The sequence below is a fragment of the Bombus flavifrons genome, chromosome 2 (genome assembly GCF_040668555.2).
Source record: "Bombus flavifrons isolate JBK064 chromosome 2, iyBomFlav1_principal, whole genome shotgun sequence".
Taxonomy (NCBI): domain Eukaryota; kingdom Metazoa; phylum Arthropoda; class Insecta; order Hymenoptera; family Apidae; genus Bombus; species Bombus flavifrons.
The window spans coordinates 2,812,694-2,834,105 of record NC_138443.1 but is presented as its reverse complement, the minus strand read 5'-3'; the positions used below and the strand labels follow the sequence as shown (position 1 = coordinate 2,834,105).

General features: G+C 26.6%; 6 protein-coding genes across 13 annotated transcripts; 3 read left to right on the top strand and 3 right to left on the bottom strand.

The window, feature by feature from the left end:
• Positions 1-340: 340 nt before the first annotated feature.
• On the bottom strand, positions 341-1,853 carry Fkbp12 (peptidyl-prolyl cis-trans isomerase Fkbp12). The gene is made up of 4 exons (XM_069127408.1): positions 1,603-1,853; positions 1,230-1,277; positions 849-1,035; positions 341-551 (listed from the first exon to the last, which is right to left on the bottom strand). Exons 1-4 carry the CDS (start codon positions 1,637-1,639, stop codon positions 494-496), a joined length of 330 nt encoding a protein of 109 aa, XP_068983509.1. The 5' UTR covers positions 1,640-1,853; the 3' UTR covers positions 341-493.
• A 982-nt stretch (positions 1,854-2,835) lies between these two features.
• LOC138186990 (DGAT1/2-independent enzyme synthesizing storage lipids) lies at positions 2,836-5,054 on the bottom strand. Its single transcript, XM_069127396.1, has 6 exons — positions 4,591-5,054; positions 4,155-4,290; positions 3,990-4,084; positions 3,517-3,878; positions 3,234-3,437; positions 2,836-3,115 (listed from the first exon to the last, which is right to left on the bottom strand). Exons 1-6 carry the CDS (start codon positions 4,637-4,639, stop codon positions 3,008-3,010), a joined length of 954 nt encoding a protein of 317 aa, XP_068983497.1. The 5' UTR covers positions 4,640-5,054; the 3' UTR covers positions 2,836-3,007.
• A 701-nt stretch (positions 5,055-5,755) lies between these two features.
• Positions 5,756-9,532, top strand: LOC138187599 (E3 ubiquitin-protein ligase MARCHF5). Of its 4 annotated transcripts, none has more exons than XM_069128567.1 (7): positions 5,756-5,891; positions 6,912-7,140; positions 7,402-7,564; positions 7,654-7,862; positions 8,013-8,331; positions 8,388-8,553; positions 8,635-9,532. In XM_069128567.1, exons 2-7 carry the CDS (start codon positions 6,960-6,962, stop codon positions 8,791-8,793), a joined length of 1,197 nt encoding a protein of 398 aa, XP_068984668.1. In that variant the 5' UTR covers positions 5,756-5,891; positions 6,912-6,959; the 3' UTR covers positions 8,794-9,532. The 4 variants fall into 4 exon arrangements, with proteins under 4 accessions (XP_068984668.1, XP_068984662.1, XP_068984654.1 ...); XM_069128561.1 differs by lacking the exon at positions 5,756-5,891 and adding an exon at positions 5,954-6,174; XM_069128553.1 differs by lacking the exon at positions 5,756-5,891 and adding an exon at positions 5,954-6,298.
• Positions 9,533-9,917: 385 nt separating this feature from the next.
• Positions 9,918-12,080, bottom strand: LOC138187624 (2-aminoethanethiol dioxygenase). Of its 2 annotated transcripts, XM_069128597.1 has the most exons (4): positions 11,740-12,077; positions 11,180-11,516; positions 10,781-11,033; positions 9,919-10,483 (listed from the first exon to the last, which is right to left on the bottom strand). In XM_069128597.1, exons 2-4 carry the CDS (start codon positions 11,477-11,479, stop codon positions 10,476-10,478), a joined length of 561 nt encoding a protein of 186 aa, XP_068984698.1. In that variant the 5' UTR covers positions 11,480-11,516; positions 11,740-12,077; the 3' UTR covers positions 9,919-10,475. The 2 variants fall into 2 exon arrangements, with proteins under 2 accessions (XP_068984689.1, XP_068984698.1); XM_069128588.1 differs by having other exon boundaries at positions 9,918-11,033; positions 11,740-12,080.
• A 371-nt stretch (positions 12,081-12,451) lies between these two features.
• On the top strand, positions 12,452-16,419 carry LOC138187580 (uncharacterized protein C2orf42 homolog). 4 transcript variants are annotated; one of them, XM_069128527.1, is made up of 7 exons: positions 12,452-12,683; positions 13,126-13,514; positions 13,594-13,917; positions 13,996-14,215; positions 14,292-14,497; positions 14,578-15,493; positions 15,579-16,419. In XM_069128527.1, exons 2-7 carry the CDS (start codon positions 13,128-13,130, stop codon positions 15,746-15,748), a joined length of 2,223 nt encoding a protein of 740 aa, XP_068984628.1. In that variant the 5' UTR covers positions 12,452-12,683; positions 13,126-13,127; the 3' UTR covers positions 15,749-16,419. The 4 variants fall into 4 exon arrangements, with proteins under 4 accessions (XP_068984628.1, XP_068984620.1, XP_068984638.1 ...); XM_069128519.1 differs by having other exon boundaries at positions 12,453-12,673; XM_069128537.1 differs by lacking the exon at positions 12,452-12,683 and adding an exon at positions 12,701-12,875.
• An 831-nt stretch (positions 16,420-17,250) lies between these two features.
• Positions 17,251-19,981, top strand: bic (bicaudal). The gene is made up of 4 exons (XM_069130708.1): positions 17,251-17,492; positions 18,048-18,419; positions 19,080-19,206; positions 19,287-19,981. Exons 1-3 carry the CDS (start codon positions 17,415-17,417, stop codon positions 19,188-19,190), a joined length of 561 nt encoding a protein of 186 aa, XP_068986809.1. The 5' UTR covers positions 17,251-17,414; the 3' UTR covers positions 19,191-19,206; positions 19,287-19,981.
• The last annotated feature ends 1,431 nt before the right edge of the window (positions 19,982-21,412 follow it).

The following is a 21,412-nucleotide window of genomic DNA, read 5'->3' as shown; positions in this document are numbered from 1 at the left end:
TCATACTATTACATTACCAATACAATTATTTTCTTTTGGATCATTGAAAGATTTTGTACAAAATACCCAGATGATTATTTACCAAGTACTAAGTAATTGGAATGAACACAGATGTTGGATTACATGTTGAATGCTTCAAGATTTATTTAATTCAATTTCTTATAATAGGAATGCTATCAGCCTCAAAACGAGCAATGTAAACTTTAATATTATTATGACGTAAAAATGTGAGAAACATGTTCTGATATCCCACGTTAATTGGTCATTAATGATTTCTGTACAATTGTAATCTGTAGTGTATATAATTGTGCAATAGTGTAAAACAGAATTAAAGTTTCGATTTTATTTTTTTGTTTTTATGAGCAATCAAATTAAGGTTAGTATGTAAGACATACCACTCATGCAATGACTACTTAACATAATGTAATTTGAAGCGTTTAATTATCTGTGGTTCCGATGTGTGCAGTCAATTTGATACACTCTGGAAAATTCTTCAAGGCTCCACCTTCAATAATTCCACATCAAAGATAAGGACAGCATTTGGAGGAATAGTGTGTCTATGTCAAGGAAAACATCATAATATTATTCAGATAATTATTAAGATTAACTATTTATGCCCCATTCTTCCTTCATTCCTATATTCTGCTATTAAAAACAAAATTCAAATAATTGTATTAATTTCAGTTACCCATAATATGCAAATATTGTGCAAAATATAAGAATTTACAATAATTTTTTTTAATTATGAATAATTTGAATTAATTATAAAATTTGGTTTTATGCTTTTTCCTTAGATTTATCTCTAAAATTAATAATACTACAAATGTTTATCTTATATTAAAGGATATACTCCAGGATGTCCTCGGCTACCATAGGCAAAATCTGGTGAACAAGTTAACCTAGCGCGTTCTCCAACACACATTTGAGCAACTCCTTGGTCCCAGCCTTTAATAACTTCACCTTTACCAATTTTGAACTTAAATGGCACTCCACGGTCCCTACTGGAGTCAAATTTTTTTCCATTGTCAAGGGTACCTATTATACATTTAATAATTAAAATTTCACAAAATTCAAAGTACTGCAAATTATAAACAGTAATATTTTACTTCATCAAAATTAATAATGTGATTTAATAACAGTAATAATTGTCACATTAAAAATTATTTTTTATTTTTAAATCCTATTATCAATGTATACAATTTAATACGAATGACTTGAAAAATATTTACCTGTATAATGAACAACTACGGTCTGTCCGGTTTTCGGATATGTCTGGCCTGCACAGACATTACAAGAATGGTCGCATTATAAATGAAAAGTACAAAGTACTAAAATTTCACATAATACTAAACGTATTGAATAAAGATCGAAATCGCCTTATTTGGAACGGACCATCGCCAAAGCATGGTTTTCATAGATTTTCAGGTTGTAAATAAATCTCACCGACTAAACTTTCCGGCATATTTTAATCACAATAGAATTAATGGAATTTAGTCGAAGTCGAACAGAAAAAAAAACACGAGGTGTGACTCGAAAAGAAAGAAACAGCGAATCGAAAAAGAAAAATGAAAGATCGCAGAATATCGTGTACAGAATAATTACCATCTCCAGGAGAAAGAACTTCTACATCCACGCCCATGGCTATGTATTTTATGTCACAGAAATCGGATTCCTAACGAAGAAATAAGTAAATTTTGTTATACAAGACCGGGCAGCTCGTATTGCTAAATAGAATTCACATAAATGTGATTCTCGTGAGTGCAAAAAACGATGCTAGATCCAATGCCGTTCGATGAATATAACAAGGTAACTGAAGACTACAGATACCCTCAGGAAAGAAATTTTAACTGGAAAAGCCGCCGTTAGGTTCGCTGCATTTCAGATCTTCCGGTTAACATATTACGATCGATATGAATATTTCCGATTCCGCAAAATTTGAAGTAAATATTGTTTCCTTGATTTTTGCACTTAATATGTTGTATGAAAGAGCTATATAATTAGATTGCAAATTTGTATGCATTCATAAGAAATTTAAAAGTGTAAAATTGCACGAAATGCACATAATATGAAAAAATGTATGAAATATTCAAAGTATAATGGCTTCTATAATAATTGGTAGGCACTACCTTCTTTTATACCTTCTGCATTTTTAATTATATTCTCAAAAATATGAATTTCATATGAATAGACATCCGCAGTCTGTGTACAATTTACGTAATTGGAATAAATGATATTTATTTATATATTCGAATTATAAATTCTTAAACTAGTCACATTTTGGAGAAAAGAATAAAAAAGTTAATTATTCTAAAATTACATTATGATTAAGTAATTTGTACTGAATAAATGTAGAACTCTAATGTCCTTTATTTTTCGTGTACAAAGATAGTAAATAAGAGAATGAATATAAGTACTCGTACAATATTATATGGAATTATTCAGAGCTTAGTTGCACAGCAAATTCTTATAACAGAAAAAATATTTACAAATCGCTTACATTAAGAGTTCTAGTTGCAATAAAAATATATCGATAATACTTGAGAAAAAATTAAAAACTGGTTTCAGTTACGTGTAGAGAATAGTAATATCATTTATATCTATATATATGTATATATATATATATATATGTATGTATATAAAAAATACGTATAAATATAAAAACAATCGATATACATATAAAAAAATGTATTGAAATCTGAATAAATTTGTTAATTTATACTTTCATATCAACAATGAATCAAGATAAAATATATAAAATATTTATGTAACAATTGGAAAGACAAAAATAAGTTCTTCAAAACTAAATACAAAACTTCAAAAATAAGTACAATTACATAGTGGCAAAATTAACCTTAAATTTAATGGAATTTATCATTACTAAGAATTATTAAATAATCAGCACCATAAATTGAAAGTATAAATAGTTTAAAATAATATAACATCTTCAAACATTCTTCTATCTCATATGTAAGATGCAATGTTATAATACTTGAGTAAATGCTAAAACTTATGATTCTTCTTTCTCTGCAACATATATTCTTTCTAACAAAGCTAATGATATACTTCCTGGTATTCTTTGATGTTGATTTATTAAATTGTTGAGTGCATCAGCAACCTGAGAGCAGAAATAGTAAATCTATAGTATCTAACTTTTCACGTATGTATATTATGACTTTTTATTTTATTTAAACTATAATAGCACTAAAAAATATTTGAACATTTATTTTCATTACCTTCATTTGTAACTCTTCTGGTGTTAGATTCCCATCATACAGAATTGGTTTACCAACATATGTTGTCAACTTTACAGGAAAACCACCATAGATAGGTACAAAAGGAAATCTGGTGGCAGCATATATTCTCAACCACATTCTCCTACCCCAACTTATCGTTCTAAATGCTTCTCTAATATTCTTCGTAAATAAAGGTATTATGCACTGTTACAAAAATATTAATATTTAAAACTTGTACAAATATAAAAGGAAAGTATAATATAATAACATAATAATATAATACCACTTTAGCATCCAATGCAACCTTTGCAAAACCCACTCGCTTTTTCCACATTAATTGGTAATAAGAATCTCCAAACTGAGCTTCATATACACCACCAGGTGAGATTGCAAGCATATTACCTTCTTTCAAAATAGTAGAACATGTTTGGATTGTACCAGGTATTACTTTTAATACATCAGAAATTATAGACCACCCAGGGCATTTGAAAAGAAATCTATCTGCTACTGTGTGAATTAGCTTCGAATTTAAAAGTAATATTTTAGATATAAAGTAATAAAGGTCTACAGGTATAGCTCCATGATAGTATACAAAAAGTACTGGTTCATTTTGTGGTATATTTTGAAGTCCAACTACTTCATATCCTATAAAAAACACATGTAAAATTTCAAGTTTTGTACTTCACAAAAATTATATTATGTAATTCATTTTATAAAAATGATTATTATACTTAATTAATTTCATATGTAACATACCATACCAAATCCAGCCATGGGCATCCCAAACTGCAGCTACTACATTGCGTGCAGCATTTCTCCAGTCTGTTTCATATGCATTTCTTAATCTAACTCTATGAAAATAAAATATTTAGATTATATAAAATTTATCACAAATATATGCTCAAACTAATAACAACTTACCTGTGTAACTTATATATATACAATATTAATGCAGTTAAATATAATAATATCCCAATCAGAAGTGGAAGTAAAAATGTTAACAAAAGTGGCATCAAAAGCCACAACCATAATGTAAAGTCCACGTCGATATATTCAACTAAAAAGAATAAATAAATTATTTATCGCATATGATTTTCATGCAAAATTTTCATTCAATATGGTATGCAAATAAAAAGTAAATATAACTAATAATATATAAAATTTACAAAAGATTTATAATCTTTCTCTAAGATACTGGTAAGTTAAATATACTATCACTGACAAAATCTCAATTATTTAAACATGCTTATAATACTTCCATTTGCAAATTATTAATGTCAGTGTTTTATACTTATATGCAAATTATATTATACATATAATTATATATATATATATGTATATAAAATTACACTTTTACCTATAGTATCTTCTAAAATTTTCTGTAGGTTAAATATTACGGAAAACATGTTTAGATTACGGGAAAAACAAAAACAATAGTAAATCTATAATTACAAAAAATCTGATACTTCTTTATCAAATATCCACATATTCTATTCACTGTTGGCAATATATTAAACAACAGTCTGCAAATTTTGCTCTCGTTTTCCTCACACTACTCATTTATATTCCTAAATGACTTGTTCTTAATTGTTAGTATCATTCATAAATATTTTAATATGCATTGTTCACGTAATGCATTTTCACAGAACATTTATTGCAGTTTGCATAATTTATAAATAATTTTAATTATTCTTTCTACAATCTTATATGAATTATGCATGTTGTCTGTTCAAATTTAAGAATTAATTTTCTTGTTAAATACTGAAGGTAAACAATTACAAATCCAATAAATAGATAGTTAGCAATATGTACGTATTAGTACATATATGGTATATATGTACATACATTGTACATAATACATGTATGTCAGTTAACTATATACATTCGTATAATGTCAGGTTGTTATCAGCTAACTTCATGTACATTGTTCTCAATTTACGGATATATATACTAAACATCTCTTATTGTATTAAAGCTTTTAACAATTACATACAGCGGAAATAATATTTCATTTCTAACATTACCATATATTTAAATATCGATATACCTCATATATATGTATATTTAAATATTTGTTATTTATAGAGCTAAAGTTCTTTAACTTATGATATGTTTAAATCATTGTGATTTTTATTAAAACTTGTTAAAAATATACAGAAAGTACATAATATGCAAAGGTATTCCAGATATGCAAAGCAAGTCTTTATTTAGGTTCCATTCATATAGTTATACTCATAAAAATTTGGATTTGTATAAAAATTCACAATCCAATAATAATTAATAATATGTCATTTAAATGATATAGTTCGTTACCAATAACGAATTATAATTTGAATTATTTTAATTAGGTTTTTTTGCGGACAAATGACATAATTATGTATAACTTTACATATAAATCTTAATCAATATTATAGTTAAGTATAAACAAGTTAAAACAATTTTTACAATGTATCTACATTAATAAATATAAATAAATAAGTAATCAGTTTGTAACAATATACATGATCATTCCGAAGATGGCGCTGAAAATTGAAGAAAATATAGAAGACAATATCAGAGAGGAACAATATAAATCACGAATTTTAAAAAAGAGCAAGATTGATGTCTAGAAGATCGAGGTGAATTATATAATTGTAAATATTTACATTATTGTAACACGTACAAATTTTAACAAATAAATTCGTTTGAAAAATTGGGCAAAATAGTTAAGTAACCGTAAAAAAAGAAGTTTGATATTGGCATGAAGTTTGGCGGCATATTTCATTGGCGAATTTTCGCATTAATATATACTTATATATATCGTCACTATAAGGAGCAATTTCACGTAACTTTTAATCGTTGCCAATAAGACTGAAAAACGAAATAAATTCATTTATAAAGTGAATTTGGACACATTTAGATTTTTTCTTTAGACTTGCAAGATATTAACGAAGATTACAACGTAACTAAATTATTTTTGTACACTCCGTGTTTATTTTATATTGTATTTTAAAAAGAAAATGTCTATGGTCTCGTCATTTCGTTGTAAATGTGTAACAGTGAATTGTTTATGAATGTTGCTTCAGGTAGAGATTATTATTTTCGATTTTATTAATGTGCATATTGCACCATTGCTAACATATGATGTCAATTCTGTGTGTCAATCTTTTGTACAATCTATATTTTATTAGAAATATTTCCTTGATAAAGTTTGTTATGATAGAATTATTATTCTAATTTGTAACGATGCGTAACGAACCAATGGACGATCAACTTCACTACGACGTGTCAATAGTTAATAAAATGATTTTGCAATGTATCAACATTTTTTTAAACTAAATAGTATCAATTTCATTTGATAAAGTAGTAAAACTTGATTAGTAAAAGAAAGACTTACATAGCTGTACTATTCCGATATATTTTTGAAATTTATTTTCGTCGCTTTGTCATAGAAATAAGAATACATAATGTTCTAAATAAAAAATGTCTGAAAAGGTAAATGTCCTTTAAATAGAAAACAAATTGCATCAGTGTAGTAATTACTAATGATTCTACAATTTTTTGTATAATGTATTTTTGTATAACATTTGTACGTGTTTCATAACTTCATTGACATTGTCATATAATTACATATGTTTGAATTGTTGAATAAATTGATAAACATTATGTTTTGTGTAAATAATAACATTCTTTTTTTAGGTATAATACAGTAATGCAATATTGAAAATCTTATTTTATTAAGACAAAATGTCAGATAACAATTTGCCGCACATATTCTATGGACTCGATTCGCCTGGTAGGATAGTACGTATAGAATCTAGTATTACCACACGGCCTAATATTGGTCGTCTTTCAAGTATAGAAGAAACATTAAGAAGACTTAGCACAAATCTAAGGCCAGAAAGACAAACTAATGAATCAAATAATGGTAAGATCATATTAATAAATGTTAAAATTGTAAAGATCATATATGTACTAATAATAACTTTTTTTTACTAATAGTATATATTTATATAATTTTACAACTTGTAGAAATGTTGCAATGCATATACAGAGAAACTGAATGAGTTAATATTTAAAATTAAACCGTTGTTAAATACAATTCATTCCAGAAAATATACATTAATATTACTTATATTATGTGTTAAAATGCAAGACTAATTAATTAATTAATTAAACTTGGTTAAAGAAATATCTGATGCTCAACCTTCAGCGATCTTATCAAATGAGGAACCAGTACCTATTGTGTTGTCAGAATCTGTAAACATTGCCCAACCGAATGATATGATTGATGGTGCATCTTCCCCAAACCAATCAGACATTAATACATCAATAGCAAATACAGAAGATGAGTATGTATATTAATATATATTATAATTTTATACATAAAAGATAAAATTTCAATACATGCTTCTTAACAAAACATTTCTGTTCAATTCAGCAAAAGATATTGTTGGGTATGCTTTGCAACGGATGAAGATGATGCAACTGCTTTATGGGTAAAACCATGTCATTGTCGTGGTACAACAAAATGGGTACATCAAGGATGTATTCAGAGATGGGTTGATGAAAAACAAAAAGGACATGCAGGTGCACATGTAGCATGTCCACAGTGTAATACAGAATACATCATTGTATATCCAAATATGGGTTAGTTATTTTAATATCTATACATATATTTTAAAACAAGCTTAGATAGATTTGTTATTAAAATATAGCTGTTACAATTGCTATAAAGAAATATACTATAAATATATGTATATTGCAATGTGTGTGTTAAATGTGATATATTTATTACAGGGCCGTTAGTAGTTGTACTGGATACTATTGATGGTATGGTTTTTCGAATTTGCCCATTTATTGCAGCTAGTATAGTTGCTGCATCTGTATACTGGACAGCTGTAACATATGGAGCAGTAACTGTAATGCAAGTAGTTGGCCACAAGGATGGTCTAGCTATAATGGAACAAGCTGATCCTTTGGTATTATTGGTTGGTTTGCCAACTATTCCAATAATGTTAGTTTTGGGAAAAATGCTCAGATGGGAAGATCAAGCACTTAATCTTTTAAGGCGACATGCATATAAGGTTCCTATTTTGAGGCATTTCTTGCCTAGTAGGTATGTACAAAATTTGAAGTAATTATATCATGTGTTTCACATTCATATTATTTTAGTTGTTCAAGTGCTGACAGAGTACAATCTGACGATCTACCACCTATGAGTGATCCAATGTCAGCAACTCGTATTCTTTGTGGTGCGCTTTTATTACCTAGCATTGCCAGCATATGTGGCAAAATATTTTTTGAAAGCATACATTCTAATTTTCAAAGAACATTGCTTGTATGTATACATATATTAAATATATTTATTATTAGTTAAATAATTGTCTTAGATTTTTATGAAATGTATGCATTTCTGCAGGGAGGTATAGCATTTATAACAGTAAAGGGTGCATTCAAGATATACCATAAACAGCAACAATATGTAAGACAATGTCAACGTCGTATAATGGATTATACAGAAAGTAATGTTTCATTATATAGAAGACAACAAAATTCTGAAACTAACCAGACAAGTTAAATACATACATACAAGAGATTCTTGGAACAATACATTATCAAACGACATCTCAGTTAAAAAAAAACTAAACCTCATAATACACTTTTATCATGAAAAAAGATGTCCAGTATATTACTTTTATGTAACAATATAAGTTTGTGGGTACTTTAATCAAGTTTAACAAATACGTAAGTTATATATACACATACATACAAAAATAATAAAGGGAAATTATGATATACATAAATATAATTAGTAAGTTATTATCTGTCTAAGGATGAACATAATTGAAAGAAAATGGGAATGTTACATCTCTTAAATTTAATTATCAGTGAAGTTATACTAATATCGACTCATCCTTCCTTACGTACAAAACAAAAATTGAGATATGTTAATGTCCTTACTACAATTCAGTTTTCCTTTGTTCGAAAGAATTACACAGGAAGAAAATAGTAAATCTGTAGTTTATTAATGACAAAAACTATATTTTATGAAGTTAACACAGCACAAGTTTTCTGTGCTCTGACAAAAATAGGCATGGTATGTTTTTAGGAGTTATTTACATTTTGATTATGAGTGTAAAAAGAAATACAGTCTTTAGAAAAGAAATTTATTTCTATGATAGATAAGTCTTGGATTAGGTATTGACTATATTAATATATATAAAATAAAAAAATTTTGAAATACAAGTTTATTTTATGTAAATGCTTTATTTGCTGTAGATATAAGAAATTAGTAAATATCAATTTAAATCAATAAACCGTGTTTTTTTATACCTTGATAAATATAAATAACCAATAAATTAATTAACTTATCACTTATAATTTTTTAAGTTCTCCAGCTAAATTATATTCGTACAATTAATATTTAAGTTTTTACTATCATTATGTTTTAAATATTCATTCAAAACAAATTAAAAAGTATATTTATACAATAAGTTAAATATTTAAATTTACAATTTTTTACATATAAAATTGTAGCCCTTTTTTAAATGATAAAAGATATATTCGTTTGTGAAAAAATAATCATTACCATTAATAAAATAGAATAAATATATAATGAAAACTCGGGAATCACAGGAATATTTTAAGAAAGACTGTATGATATATAAATATATTTATTATTAAGCTATTTGTAAATTGTATTGTTTAAGTACAATATAGTATATATTTTAGAAATATTAATTATCTTGAAAAGATTGAACTTCTTGGTCTGTAAGAACTATGTAGACAATTAAATTGAAAGACATATACATCAAAATATAATGCATATCTTTTTACAATAGATGTGATAAACCTATTTCTTAAATATTATGTAATATAAGTAAGTATATATTTTTTATACAATTAAAATTTTTGTTTTTATTCAATAATTATCATATGCCTTTGTTTATCACGCATTACATGTAAAGTGTATTATAATACATTCTTTGTTTACATCCTTATTCTATGTATCAACGAAATAGTAAATATAATGTAATCATTTCACATTCGTGATTTTTATACAAATAACATTTTTGTATACAAAAAAATCAATAAAAATGCAAAGAGTCACAGATTACAAATTATATCCAATTTCGGTCCAAAATCCGTAATAAATAAAGATAAACTATATCCAATATAAACTAATATTATAAAATATAAAATTTTTATATCACTTTTATATATGGAGCTTACCTAAACAATGTATATGTATTCATAAACTTACATATCTGCAAAAAGGTACAAGAAATAAACACCAATATTATACATTCAATTAGAATTTAAATATTCTTAAAAATTTGTAATATAATTACAAATGTAAATCAATTCAATAAAATGCAAAACTTCTTAACAAACAGAACAAGAAATATTTTTTGATACTTCAGGTCACATTAAAGGTGGTCCTGTGTATTTAAGGCTTCCAGAATAGAAATCTGGTGGACCTTCAATAACCACCAATTTAACTTCTTCCACTATATCTGAATCTGTACATAGCTTGGAACTACTAGTAGTTTTGAAAAATGTACATGGTCGTGGACCTTTTCCAGAATCATCTACATCATATGGAGGACTAAGTATATCCAAAAATGCAGCGGGTCCTTCAATACATGTAATTTCATGTAAATTTTTGTCTCTTGGTGTAAGAGTACAAGCAGGTGAATTGCTGTGTAATGATATTTGTTTATGTCTATATGCCATTACTTCTTTGTTTAATCTGATTGTATGATCCTCATTTGGCTTCAGAGTATAATTGTTTACTTGGACTACACCACTAATTACCTACATTTTAAAGCATAGTAAAGATTTTAATCCTATATAGTTTTAAAATAAAATCAGAAATTGATATATATATATATAATTATTAATAATATATATTATTGATTATGATACAATTATATATGATTAAAATTATATTTACATCATACCTTTAAAAATCCATACATTCCAGGATGATCATGTATTGGCATTGTAAATCCATGTTTCAATATAAAAATTGAAATAGCAAAGTCTTTATTTTCAAATATATCAATTACCCACATCGGAGCATGCTGTACTTGAATAAAATCGAGGATCTGTTTATTTAAATTTACGTCTTCAGCTGTAATCTTGTTCATCAAGTACCGCAATTTGTCAAAGTTCTTTTGACAAAGCTTAAATCCGACATTACTCCGTTCTTCAAACGTATTTAATGCTTGCTTCCATAATGTTTTAATTGCAGCCGTCATATTTATTTACTTTATAACACAATTTTTATGAATTCACCTTTTGTACAAATCATATTAATATATCAGTAACACACTTAAAAAATCTTAAGATATGAATATAAATATAATATGTAATTTCAAGATTTTGTTAAAAATTAGTAACGCGTAACCTTAATAATTATAACATTGAAAGTTTACTACAAAAAAAACATGCTAATCGCTTAAATCAAGTAAATATTTTAGTAAATACCATTCAATTTTTGCACACAAATATTATTTACGTTCAATCTCTTCTTTTAAAACTTCGTTAAATTAGGTTGGTCGATGTTGTTAAAAGTTGTTTCATATTTACAAGTTAAATAAATTGTGTATTTTTATGTTTTATCATATGTTCTATAGTTTTTCAATTAATACGTCTCTACCACTTTTTAAAGAATAATACACTTTATTAACTGATTATTCTTTAATTAAACTGGTCCCTACAGATGCTTTACGTTTGATACAAAATTTTGCTAAACATGGCTATGTGACTCAATACCAATACAGATGACATTGTAAACATGAATATGAGTGTAGTTCCGAAATTTAAAGCACTACTTAAGTGATCTTTTTATTTTGTTTTTACATTGAATATGTAATATCAGAGATAATACGAATGAATATTAATATATAAAAATTTATTTGAATATTTGAATGAGATAGTTTATGTAGTTAACTAATTTTTTACCGCAATAAATAAATAAATAAAGAAAATATAACTTTTAAATGTTTAAAAAAACATAGCTATAAAAATGTTTTCTGAGATATAATTTTAAGAGGAATGATGTTTTTTAATTATATCTACGCATATATTTAATGAAATAATAGAAAGATGAAAGTGTGAGAATATTTTAATTATCAGAAAAATAATAAATTTTTGCAATTATTATAAATAATTTAAGTTTGTACGACATAACAAATATTACAACATTTTAATAAATATGAACTATTTTTATTTTATAGTAATGTTACGAATTAAGAATAATTGGAAAATTATTTGATTCTGTGAATTTGGGTTAATGTTGTAGAGAGAGTAATGCCCTCTATCGTAAATGCTAGCAATTTAGCATTGAGATGAGCTTTATTTATTTACTGTCAGAAGCAAAATTTTCTATAATATAATTATTAGTACATAACATTTTTCTCCTATTATAAACATTAATTCTGTTGTAAAAGGTAGGAGCAGGTAAAAGTTTAATGCCTTTAATTTCTGTACCAATTAGAATTAGCAAAATGTGTCATGTAAAACAGTGCTTGAGTGTTTGGTAAAAATGTTCCCTTAATTTAATATTTTTTTAATTAGCTTTTCATAATCTAAAAATATAAATGCTATTTATTTCTTTTGCTCAATGATCTCTGCATATTGTATATTATGGAGGTTTGTATTAACAATCATAATGTCTAGTGTTTATAGCATTATTTTTAGAATATATAAATATGAAGCTCAAAAACAGATCTAATTCACATTATATTTATATAATAATTGATATTATTATTAAAAATTACAATAATATAGCATTTCAACAAAATAATATCTAACATTAAATAACCAAACCTATTCTGAAAACATATTTTATTATTTGATGAGGTGATTCTATATATTACTAATCAAATATAACATTTTTTAGCTATGTCTAATGAGGAGCGTTTGAGGAAGTTACTATCTGACTTAGGTAAAGCTACATTACGTGGAATTCGTAAATGCCCAAAATGTGGAACTTATAATGGATCTCGTGGTTTGTGTTGTAAAAACAAATATTGTGATGCTGTATTTAAGGAACCTGGTGAAAAAAGGAAACTATCAACAGAAGCATGTAAGCTTATTACGGGCACAACTGCTCAAGTTTTTTCTGTTAGAGTACGTGATAAAGGCCCAGACTATCGTGGATTTGTTCAATTACCACTGATAAATGCCACAATTTCTAATGAAATGATAACACTAATTTCACAATCCACTGCGTTATGTTTTGTTGATAGTTGTGAAAGAAGTTTTGATACTAGTGTTCTTAAATGTCATGTAAGTTTCAAAATAATATAATTGTTAATAATAATAGTTAGTTTAATATTAATAAAACTTTAATGCCCTTCTCTTATAGGAAAAGAATTCGTCCGATACGCCTGTCTCTGCATGTCAACATATACAGGCTGCCTTAAGATGCTATGCAGAGGCACAGCCATTAACTTTAAGGAACTCTATTCTATCATCTTTAAATGTAAATAATGAAATGAAACAAGAAATTTGGTTACTTGCTACTGAAACTTCAGGGCCTTTAGTACAACGAGTGTCCAAAAATATAATGGCAGTCAAATGCAAAGCTTCACCAAAACATCCATTAGGTTACCTTCATTTTTCTCTCTTTGTTACAAAATTGAAAGATAGAATTGAACATCGTTATTTTTGTTCTTGTTCCACATTTAAAGTAAGTATCAGTAAAACAAGTTAAACTTGTATTATTTATAACTAAGAATATTATTCACAGTACCAATAATTAATTTAGGGCATAGGGAAAACAACAGGAGACAAACCAGATGTAGCACAGTCTTCTCAGAATAAGCGTTGTGTACATTTTTATGCTTGTATTTGTGCATTTGCTAGCGATACGAAATTATCAGAAGAATTTAGTTATTATATTAACTTAGATCAGAATGATTTAAGTGTATCGAAACCACTAACAACAGTGTTACAAAATGATGAACAAGATAAAATAGTAGGCATTGGTAAGAAGATTTCTATTATTCATAGTCTGAACTTAGTATAACAAGATATTTATATTACAAATTATATCTAAAATAGATCTTGATGGTTTAACAACGGATGATACAGATACACATCTTTTAATATTTCGAGATGACACTTTAACAGTTCAGAGCTTAGATGGAAATAGATTAGATTTGGATTCAATGAATTTAGAGTCTACAATTCTACCACATAGTATTGTTGAAAATATTGGAGTAGAATGTGATCGTACCTTATTGGAAGATAATAATATGGTATCACAAGTAAGATTTTATTACATTACTTGCTTGCTTATATAACATAGGAAGACGAATTAAAATATTAAAATTGTTTTGAAATTTAGGTGAATAATTTAGAAGTAATTAATGAAAATGGTGTACAACTTGGTGGAAATACCGTTAAGATAATGGATGATCAGACAAGCATGGATTCTAAATATAATGTGCTTAATAATAGCCAATATATATTAAATGATAATATAAAGATATTAAATACTGGAACATTGAAAGTTCTTGATACAAATGCTATTTTAGATGTAAATAACATGAAAATAATTGATACTAATACTGTTTCAAATACTACTGGTGTAAAAATAGTAGATAAAAACATGTTAATACAATATGATACTGGCAGTATATCAAATACAGAAAGTAATAGTATAACACAGCCAATTTCAACAAAGCGAAAAAGAGATGACAAACCAACAAGCACAAACACCACAAGTCTGAATAATTTAAGTTCAATAGAACCAAGAAAAGCTAAAACAAAATTACATATTGTTAAGAAGTATCAAAATCCTTGCGAAGATTTGGACGAAGCTAATATAAATTTACCTTTCATTAAATGGCTTGCATCGATAACAGAAAGAATAAATCAAACTATGCATTTTCAATTTGATGGAAAACCAGATCCCTTAGTATTTCATGTACCACAAATATTTTTTGATTGTTTACGAGAAAGGATATCATGTGGTGGCAAAAAGAAACGTTTGCCAAATTCAACAACAGCATTTGTTAGAAAAGACGGTGTACCGTTAGGTACATTTACCAAATATACATGGCAAATTACTAATATTTTACATGTCAAAAGTATTTTTGAGACGCCTCTTATACCTTTGGAAATCACAAGAAGTTTTGTTCAAAACGCGGATGGTACATATGAATTGTATAAAAGAGAAGAAACGGAAATAGACAGATACAAAAAAACCAATAATAACGCATTAATTAAACCCTTAGAATTAAAAACGTATTTGAAAGTTGGTAAGTATTAAATATATGTATAAAAAAATATAGTTTACAAATTACTAAATGTTCATTTGTTTAAACGTTTCATTTTACTTTACAGGAAATACTTCTCCAAATCAAGTTGAACCAACACCATTTTTGATTGAATGGATACCAGATATTTTACCAATATCAAAAATTGGTGAACTTAGAATTAGATTTGAATTTGGTCATGTAAAAAATGAGACAAACCATAGATGGAGGAAAATAGCCCTACTAAAAAATTATTAAATTTTGTATATTTGTATTTATATTATCAAATTTTCACTTTCCTATTATTGATCAAATAAGATACAAGATCTTTTGAGAAAATGTTATCACTGGACAAAAACAAACTGAAAATCATTTCATAAGTAATTTGCTATATTTTGAATACTAAATAATTTAGTATATAAAATTTTTGTTAAAAGATGGCAATGAAAAAAATGCTTTAAACAATGTGATTCCATCACATTACACTTTTTTATTACTTAATTAAATTATTAAATGTGATTAAAGAATCTGTAAGCAATTTTTGTTTGGAAATAGTTTCTAAATTAATTTTAAAGAATTAAAGACTGATCTTATTTTATTATATCCTTTTATAAAGGTAAACATTAGAGAAATAAAGATTTCTTATAGAATAAATGATTCATATTTTCATGATATGAAAAATGATTATATTATATCGTATTGCAAAATCAGTATCTTCTGTGCATTGAATGAATACATGATACAATATATTTGTTAATTAATTTATTGGACGTAAATATAGCAAAGATTATGTTATTATTATTGTCAACAGTGTGCTAAATTATTATTGTATAAGAATGTGATATATTGTAAATATATACTTTAGATCGAATGCTGTTATGTAAGAGCCAAAACGTATTTACATTATTTAACGAAACTTCCTTTGTTTGAATCTTAAAATAAATTATGTATCTAAAATATTTGTAGTTACAGTTTTTTTCTTCAATATGTCCTTTAAATTTTAAATAACTATAGAGTTTCATTGAACATATACAATACAATATAATTTATATGATTATATAACAAAAATATTCTCATAGTACTTTGAAACGTAGAACTGTCTTAAGTCTGTCTTCATATGTTAATATATACATGTAACAATTGTTATTAAAAAATATAATATAAAAATATTTTAATAACAAAGTTTTAAGTAACTGTAGTTTGCAGTGTAGCATATATCTCCATGCACTGTCGTATTTATGTAAGCAGACACAAGTTATTAACTAGCTTGAGAAAAACAATATGTCAAATATAATGAACAGTTTTTAATTTTGAAGTTCACATTCGCGCCGTACATTGCAATAAATTTGATCAATTCTTGAATAACTCGGGCAGTTTTCCATTGTTACATTTATTTGGTAATTTATTTCAACCAAATTATATCGATTTTTTCAAATTTCATAATATAACATTTCCAAATTCTATTATAAGATCATTTATAAAGACTTTTTTCTTCGAAGTTGTATATTGTAACATGATGATTTCCATAACCTCCATGTTCAGACGAACTATTGTTGAAATGGTGTACTGTAGATAAAACAAAGCCTTTTGGCTTAGCAAAATGTTTCGCAAAAAATTTCGATTTATCGAATCGTCTTGTACATGCTTTATGTACGAACAATACGATTCACAATTAATCGGTGCAGTGTTTTGAGTTAAGATTCAAACGGAAGCATTACCCTGCCGGAAGCTATCTCTGACGTAGAGAGCTACAGAAGCGTACACTTCCATTTTCTCGACCCTTTCGGCGAACAGAGAGCACGTGTCTGCTTGCCGGTTACGTTTAGCTCATTTTATCGTATAAAACTTTGCGTCAGACTTGTAGCTTGTCGAAGCTTGGTGACTAACAATCTAAGGATTGTGATCGTCGTATAGACAGGTTAATATGAATCCTGAAAAGTTGAAGAAGCTTCAAGCTCAAGTACGAATCGGCGGTAAGGGAACACCCCGACGCAAGAAGAAGGTATATAGATTTATTTCGAAAGTTAACACGAGTTCACAGAATTCTTAGGACTGTTGGCGTGTCGTGAGTTTAAAAGTTTACGAAAGTGTATATTTCAAGTGTCATTTAAATGATTTTCCTACTTCTGAAAAGTGTTGTTCGTCTCACGATCACCAATTGCTGTTCTTGTACGATACCAAAGCTTTGTAGTTCGTGCAAGACGCATTTTAATTGCTTGACTAAATTACTTTCACGTGTTTCTTAGATACAATGTTGTCCTTCTGATTTCCATTTTCTACTTTTATTATGTCATTTGATTTAATTTTGTAGTTTTCTCATACTCCAAGTTTAAGTTCGATTTTAATTTTACATTTTATATTAATTCAGGCTAGAATTATCAATATCATAATGTTTATAATTTCAATAGAAACTGAATCTTTGTATTTTTTATGGATATACTGTAGTGGAGTATAAGAATTTACAAGAAAGAAATTTTACTAACTGAGCAATATATCTATCTACATATACATATATGTGCAATCTATTAATATTTAACTATATTCAATATATTTTTAGGTTGTTCATGCTACTGCTGCTACAGATGATAAGAAGTTACAAAGTTGTTTAAAAAAGTTGTCTGTGAATACAATTCCTGGTATAGAGGAGGTTAATATGATTAAGGATGATGGTACTGTCATCCACTTCAATAATCCAAAAGCTCAAGCTAGTTTATCTGCTAACACATTTGCCATTACTGGTCATGGTGAGAATAAACAAATAACTGACATGTTACCGGGAATAATAAGTCAGCTGGGTCCTGAAGGTGTTACACAGTTGAAACGACTAGCAAGTACAGTTTCTGGAAGCACAGTTGGTAAATCAACTTTGGAAGAAGATGATGAGGTACCAGATTTAGTGGAGAATTTTGATGAAGCTAGCAAAGAGGAGGTAATGAATCAATCTAAATAATATTAACTGTTATGTGTTTGAAGCTTTAAAATTGATATGTAATATATAGGAAACTATAAGAAGAATATTATAGTGCATGTATCTTATTATTAGGGATACAATGTATCATTTGTAGCTAAAATTACTCTTAATGGATTACAAAATATGAAACTTATATAGATTAAAATAATAGTTCATGATGTTTCAATAACATCTTAGTTTGATGTTAAATTTTAGTTGTAATGTAGGAATTAGGTCATATGGATTAATGTCTTAAAATTATATTTTATATTTTGTAGATTTTTTAAAATGTTGCAAATAAGTTATATAAATATTAGTCTAAAATTATTCTAAACAATTCACAAAACATTTCATTTGTATAACATTTGATTTATTTATAGATATATAATTATAATGTATATGTATCATAATAATTTAACATATCTCTTTCTTTGTTTTTTTACAAACATGTAAAAAATGAAGGGTGTAAAAATACAATTAAATCTACTATTGACAATGTTTTCATAGATTTTTTATTTGGACATTTGTACTATGTTATTTGTAAGATCATTTTAGTTAGAAAAGATTATAAAGCTTTTTATTATTTGGAGATCTTTTACATTATTGTTGAATGTACATATATAATAACATACATTTAAGGTTGCTCCAAAAAAAGAAGTGGATGAAAATGATAAAGCAGCTGGTGATAAAAAAGAAGCTGTTACGATTGATGAAAAGAAAGAAGCCCCCTTAGCTACACCTGAAGCTTAAAGTGTTCAGTAACAAGGTAATTTTCTAGTGCGAACTCACATGAATTAAACTGTCGTTAAAGAAAAATAAAATTGATTCTTTTCTCTTTTTTTACAGCTATTTCATACAACCAACAGTTGTAATTGACAAGTCGAGTAATACAAGTTGCAAAAGCAATGCGTAAACGAAGTATCACTATACATACGTTATAAATATTTGACATACACTATAATAATGCTATATGAGTAACAGTTAACAAGAAATAAAAAAGGCTGTTACAGAAATCAAAAGTTTCTACAGACAATGTTCTTTACTTTGTTGCATTTGCTAAAAGGTAGACTTTGCTTTGAAACAGCTAAAATGATCTTATTTTCCCTAAATTAATATTTTTTAATATTATGCGCGAATGACGAATGGTGTTTGAATTTTTGACACTTAATTCGCGACGTGAATTTATAATTTTTATTATGATCATATAATACGATCATATCTTTCTCATTGTCTCACATTGTGTTCGCAATGTGTTTTTACTTGTCCAGAGTAAACTCAAAGAATTTATAGAAATATAATTAGAGAGCGAAATGAAATTCCGGCAAGAGATAATAATAGCTTTCCTATTCGCAGTATAGGGGAAAGAAGTTTATATGCATTGTAGAAAAAAAAAGAAAGACGCGCGAAGTACTGATGCACCTCTATTTTAATCGAAATTGATATATGGATAAGGATAGTTTTTTGCAATAGTGTTCCAGCGTGAAAAAATGAGGTGTAATATTTTGTAATGTAATCTATGAAATAAATTCATTTGCTGGAAATGCGGTTTTCTACTTAAAATTCATGTTCTCTGAATAACTATAGTCATACTTTGCCGATATTTATATCTTCTCATCCATAGAATAGATCTGTAATAACTGTAATTATGAAAATATAAGTACTCTCTGTATAGTAACAGTTCTTCTTAACATTTTCCATTAACAATTTCTATTTCACACTATTTGTAACTATAATTATATTCATTTCTTTCAAATATTTAGTATTCCTTTTAATCAATTATGACGCAGATTAAAAAGAATGTAATGGAGGTAACATTTTTAAAATTTTTACTAACTATTTCTTAAGTACAAAAATATTGATTTCCTTTTATTGTACAGTTTTCTTATATCATTTAGCAGAAGTAACATTTATTTGGCAACTATTTGTATGTCTCGATAGGCATGATGTTCATTATGAAACAAACGAACAAATAAACACAGTATAAAATTATTTTGATTATTAATTTACCATTTAAGGCTATTCTTATTTTAAGCTACTATTCAAAACGTAAAAGTGGTTTACATGCTAAATAATAATATAATGTAACAATATATATCTACTAGACACAGGATAACAAGTGTGAATAAACTGACTAGTAGTAATTGGTTTGATCAAGTACTCTTTTTTTATCCACTCGAATTCATCTATTTAGTAGGTTTAAATTTTAAATGATTTCTTCTAATTCCAATTTATTATCTTTTTTATATTTATACTTTGTTATATTTGGTTCAGATTTGAAAGATTTCCGTTTTGATTCCAAATCAAAAACAATAAGTTCTGACTGATTTCATGACTCTCTTTAAGAATTTTAAACTCAAGTTCGTAACTTCATCTTAGAAAAGATCAAGATTGTATATTATGTAATATTGCAGAACTTTATAGTGCATTTCTTTTTATACAATGATATCACCTAATTGTATTTATATTACATATTATAAATATTGTTATCTGTTAATTATGTGCAACTGAAATACAGTTTACACGAATTACATGAATTTATTATTAATAGCTTGAAGGATTAAATTTGATGATCTTTGTCATATATATCTTTGTTAGTAAATAATGTATTGTGTAATTATTCTGATACTAAAAAATAATTGATTTTAATAAAGTATTGAATCAATTTTATACGAAGTTTCTTCTTTAAAAACAAAATACATAAATACAATGGCTGCTGAAAGCTTTTTTTATTTTCAGAAACTTTTTTGTAACGATATAATAAAATTATATTTTGATCGGAAACATTTAATTACCACTGTATTATTTCCATGCGATAAAAATCTTGGATAAAGTATAGTATCCGGACTGCAAGATTTTTGATCTGAATGTCTCTTTTCGGGGTTATTTTAGGCCGCTAAAGTCCAAAATGATTTTTCTATAATTATTTTAATGGTTATTTTTCACAGAAATGAACTGTTTTGAAAATTCGGCCT